The sequence below is a fragment of the Apodemus sylvaticus genome, chromosome 9 (assembly GCF_947179515.1).
Source record: "Apodemus sylvaticus chromosome 9, mApoSyl1.1, whole genome shotgun sequence".
NCBI lineage: Eukaryota > Metazoa > Chordata > Mammalia > Rodentia > Muridae > Apodemus > Apodemus sylvaticus.
This window is the reverse complement of record NC_067480.1, coordinates 21,367,385-21,371,192: the sequence shown is the minus strand read 5'-3', so window position 1 is coordinate 21,371,192 and position 3,808 is coordinate 21,367,385. Positions and strand designations below refer to the sequence as shown.

General features: G+C 52.0%; 1 protein-coding gene across 1 annotated transcript; it reads left to right on the top strand.

Annotated features, from left to right (window-relative positions):
* The first annotated feature begins 2,573 nt into the window (after positions 1 to 2,573).
* On the top strand, positions 2,574 to 3,575 carry LOC127692693 (olfactory receptor 12). Its single transcript, XM_052193299.1, has one exon. It carries the CDS (start codon positions 2,574 to 2,576, stop codon positions 3,573 to 3,575), a length of 1,002 nt encoding a protein of 333 aa, XP_052049259.1.
* Positions 3,576 to 3,808: the final 233 nt, after the last annotated feature.

Below are 3,808 nucleotides of genomic sequence, written 5' to 3'. Positions count from 1 at the left end.
TAGCCACTGGCCGTTTGTCTCTAACTCTGGTCCCTAGAAGATGATTTCCCAATAACCCTGACTCAGCAACCCCCACCCACGTGTCTTCCTTACACAGATACCCAAAAGTTGTTTTGAGTCACTTACCTTGGCAGATCAGACCATGTTTTGCTTGCTTGCGTGGATACTGAAGTTCTTCTTGTGGTTTTCCCCTTTATTGCAAATCTTTCCTTCACACGCACACCCTTCTCTTGGCACTCTCAAATTTGGCTCAGAGATTATTCATCACGCTAGCAGCTAATCGATAAATCTCTCTTAATTACAATTGGATTGAGTCTTCCCAGGGGTCACAAACTCCATCCATAACAGAGGCAGTGGCCACAGGCAGGCTGCAGCCCTGAAGCCCAGGGAATTGGAATCCCAGCTGCCAGAGGCCAGTGCCTCCCTAATTAACCTCTGGAGGCTACCAGTCCCTGTTCTACCAGATGCAAGGAATCTTCTCAAGCAGGGTGACCCTGAAGGCAGGCATCTCCCCACATTGCACAGCTAATGGGGACAAGAGAGGAGGCAGTCCTGAGTCTCTCTTCAGAAGACCCACCTCTAATGCAGCCGGAATCTGTGCGCCTAAAGTCTCACATGGATCCTGGTGTTCACCTGTGTCCACGCTTACTCTATCCACTGCCCAGCAAGCCTATGATCTGAAAAAGGGACAGGAACAACTGATGCCCACCTCTCCATGTTCCACAGAGACCAGGCTCAGCAGCTCAGGAACACTGGGAACATGGATATTGGCTGTGTGACCTTGGAGTAGGTCTGACTCTCACCTAGGAAAGGTAGGATCAGTATGTCACCTGTGAGGAATATGTGGGTAGAGAGCGGAAGGATGGAGCTAGCACAGAGGGGACACTCAGGGCCTGTCTCAGTAAGCTGGCATGTCCTGTCCTGTCCTGTCCTGTCCTGTCCTGTCCTGATCATCCCTGGCCTTCGAACAGGTTGGAGTTATAGTTTGGTGGGGGATGGGGGCTCTACCATTGTGCAGTTCTGAGGATGGGTAGGCGCATCTAAGCAGACCACAGATGACAACAGCTGTGTTGCATCAGGAGGGTCAGGGCCAAGGGGAGCAGAAGCTGTCCCTTCATAGACATCGTCAGTCAGCTCTCTCACAGCAGAGCAGCATCCTCAGCCCTTGGCCAGCTTCCATTCTCACTGATGCTGAGGGTGCCTCGTATCCTTGCCGAGAACCCCTATGTTTACCCTTCCTCCAGCAGGGGTCCAGGGACAGCCTTGACATTAGCACTCCCTGGCATTTTACACCCACTGTGAAGGGACATGGGGCCCAGCAGCGGAAGGATTTGCGGAATCTCTGAGAGTGTGAAGGCGAAGCTAATACATTTATACCTTTGAACACGCAGTGGGGTAGCCTCCCAGTGCATGCTTGTCTCGAATGGGTCCCTCCAGCCCACTCCCCGTCCTGGACCACTGAGGGAAGTAGTAGATACATCATTGGATTCACCCAGCCCAGATCTCTGAGCCACCTGCGGCAGCCCAGAACAGTGGAGAAGATACAGATCTCTCCCTAGCCAGGCCCCTCAGCCATGCAGCCTCTTGCATCCCTTTTGAGAACTAACAGAAAACATGCCAGTCAGCCTCACAGAGGACTCTCCTGGCACCTACTATAGTCACTATGAATAAGAGAAAGTAATCATGAATAGCCCAAGGACAGAGCAGGGGTCAGATTTTTCTAGTCTTCGTCGTAAAGAGCAAAACCCTATAAACCCCCCAAAAGCTGAGGTGGATCAAGGAAAAGAACTGCCAGTGATGTGGGGGGGTTGGAAGTTAGATCCATGTCTCAACTATGTCTGGGATCCAGTCCTGGATTGTCAGGACGCGGTCCTAGGGTACACACACCACAGTCTCCAACACCTAGATATTATCAGGAACCTCTCACAATCAATCAATCAACACCTAGATATTAGCAGGAACCTCCTTCAATCAATCAATCAACCAGTCTCTGCACACACTCTGGACAGGCTTGGAGCCTGAACTCCTGAGACGTGGTCAGCATTCTGCAAGCCACAAGACATGCTAAAGAGGGCTGAGCCCTGCTCTGGGTTCAGTCTACAGATGGAAGGGTTAGCCATCACAAGGCCTGAAGGGCAGGAGGCCCTCAGAAGCACTCTTTAATCTCTTTAATCGGTAACATGACATTTGGGAAATGTGGGGTGGGTCTTGGCAGCCAAGGGTACAAAAGGCAGAATCCTCTGCAATGGAGAGCAAGCAACCCAGATGTGACACAGGGATGCTGACAGGCTATTTGTTACCCGAGGGTCACTGGAATCTAGGTGCCTCTTGAAGTTCTTAGAGCACAGCTCAGTCCCATTCACAAGGAGAGTTTGTCACAAACTATGTAAGCTAGAGGGAAATGTCACTCTTTCAGGCCACACCAGCCCATCTGGCAGGCGATCAGAGCAGCTTCTGCACAGTGGACAGCATGTCACCAACCCTTTCCTGCAGTCTGTGAGACATCCGACTGTACCTGTGAGCCCTGCTCCCCCTCTCTGCCTCCATCTACCTCTCTGCGTCTGTCCCCACTCATGGCCACAGCAGTCCACAGAAATGGGAGCCTCTCCACAGTGTCCCTGCGGGTGTTCGTGCTGGTGGGATTTGGGGGAGGTGCAGAGACACAGGCCCTGCTCTTTGCTGTCTTCCTTGTCCTGTACCTAGTGACCATCCTGGGCAACCTCACCATGATCGTGGTCATCACCCTGGATGCCCGCCTGCACTCCCCCATGTACTTCTTCCTCAAGAACCTATCATTTGTCGACCTCTGCTACTCTTCTGTCATTGCCCCTAATGCCCTGGTCGATTTCCTCTCCACTTCCAAAGCCATCAGCTTTGAGGCTTGTGCTACCCAGTTCTTCTTTTTCTCCTTGTTGGCCACCACTGAGACTTTTCTCTTAGCTGTGATGGCCTATGACCGATTCATGGCCATCTGCAGTCCCCTGAGGTACCCTGTGACCATGTGCTCTACGACCTGTGCCCGTCTGGTCCTGGGCACCTTCTGTGTGGGCTGCCTGAACTCCATTGTGCAGACCAGCCTCACGTTCCAGCTGCCCTTCTGCAGCTCCAACCGTATTGACCACTTCTACTGCGATGTGCCCCCACTGCTCCAGCTGGCCTGCGCCAGCACGGCTCTCAATGAACTCTTCCTCTTTGGCCTCTGTGGGTTCATCATTGTGAGCACCACCTTAGCTGTCCTGGTTTCCTATGGCTACATCACCGTCACCATCCTCAGGATGCACTCAGGGTCAGGGCGGCACAAGGTCTTCTCCACCTGTGGCTCTCACCTGACAGCGGTGTCTTTGTTTTACGGGACTCTTTTTGTCATGTATGCACAGCCAGGAGCCGTGACATCCATGGAACAGGGCAAAGTGGTCTCTGTCTTCTACACCCTGGTCATCCCCATGCTCAACCCCCTCATCTATAGTCTACGCAACAAGGATGTGAAGGACGCCCTGCGGAGGTTAGGACAGAGACACAACCTTGTGAGGACAGTTAGACGCTGTCCTGAGGTCGGAGGGAATGCTTCTGTGTAGATCACTAAGCAGTGAGAAGCAGCCATTTCTGTCTTCAAAATGGAAACAGATGTGTGGAACTCATTTACCCATTGATAGTTTTCCTTTAAACTATTTCATGGACACAACATGGGCCTAGTGTGAGCTGTAAGAATTAGCAAATCTTACTCTGCCTGCAGAATGCTACAGGCTGAAAGGAGTGAGGGCTCCCATAGCAGAAGACCAATGGAGAACGCCAACTATTCCCAAGTCAA

Bases quoted from the DNA above. Each gene is read 5' to 3' on its own strand.
- LOC127692693 (XM_052193299.1), top strand. From the start codon at position 2,574: ATGGCCACAGCAGTCCACAGAAATGGGAGCCTCTCCACAGTGTCCCTG.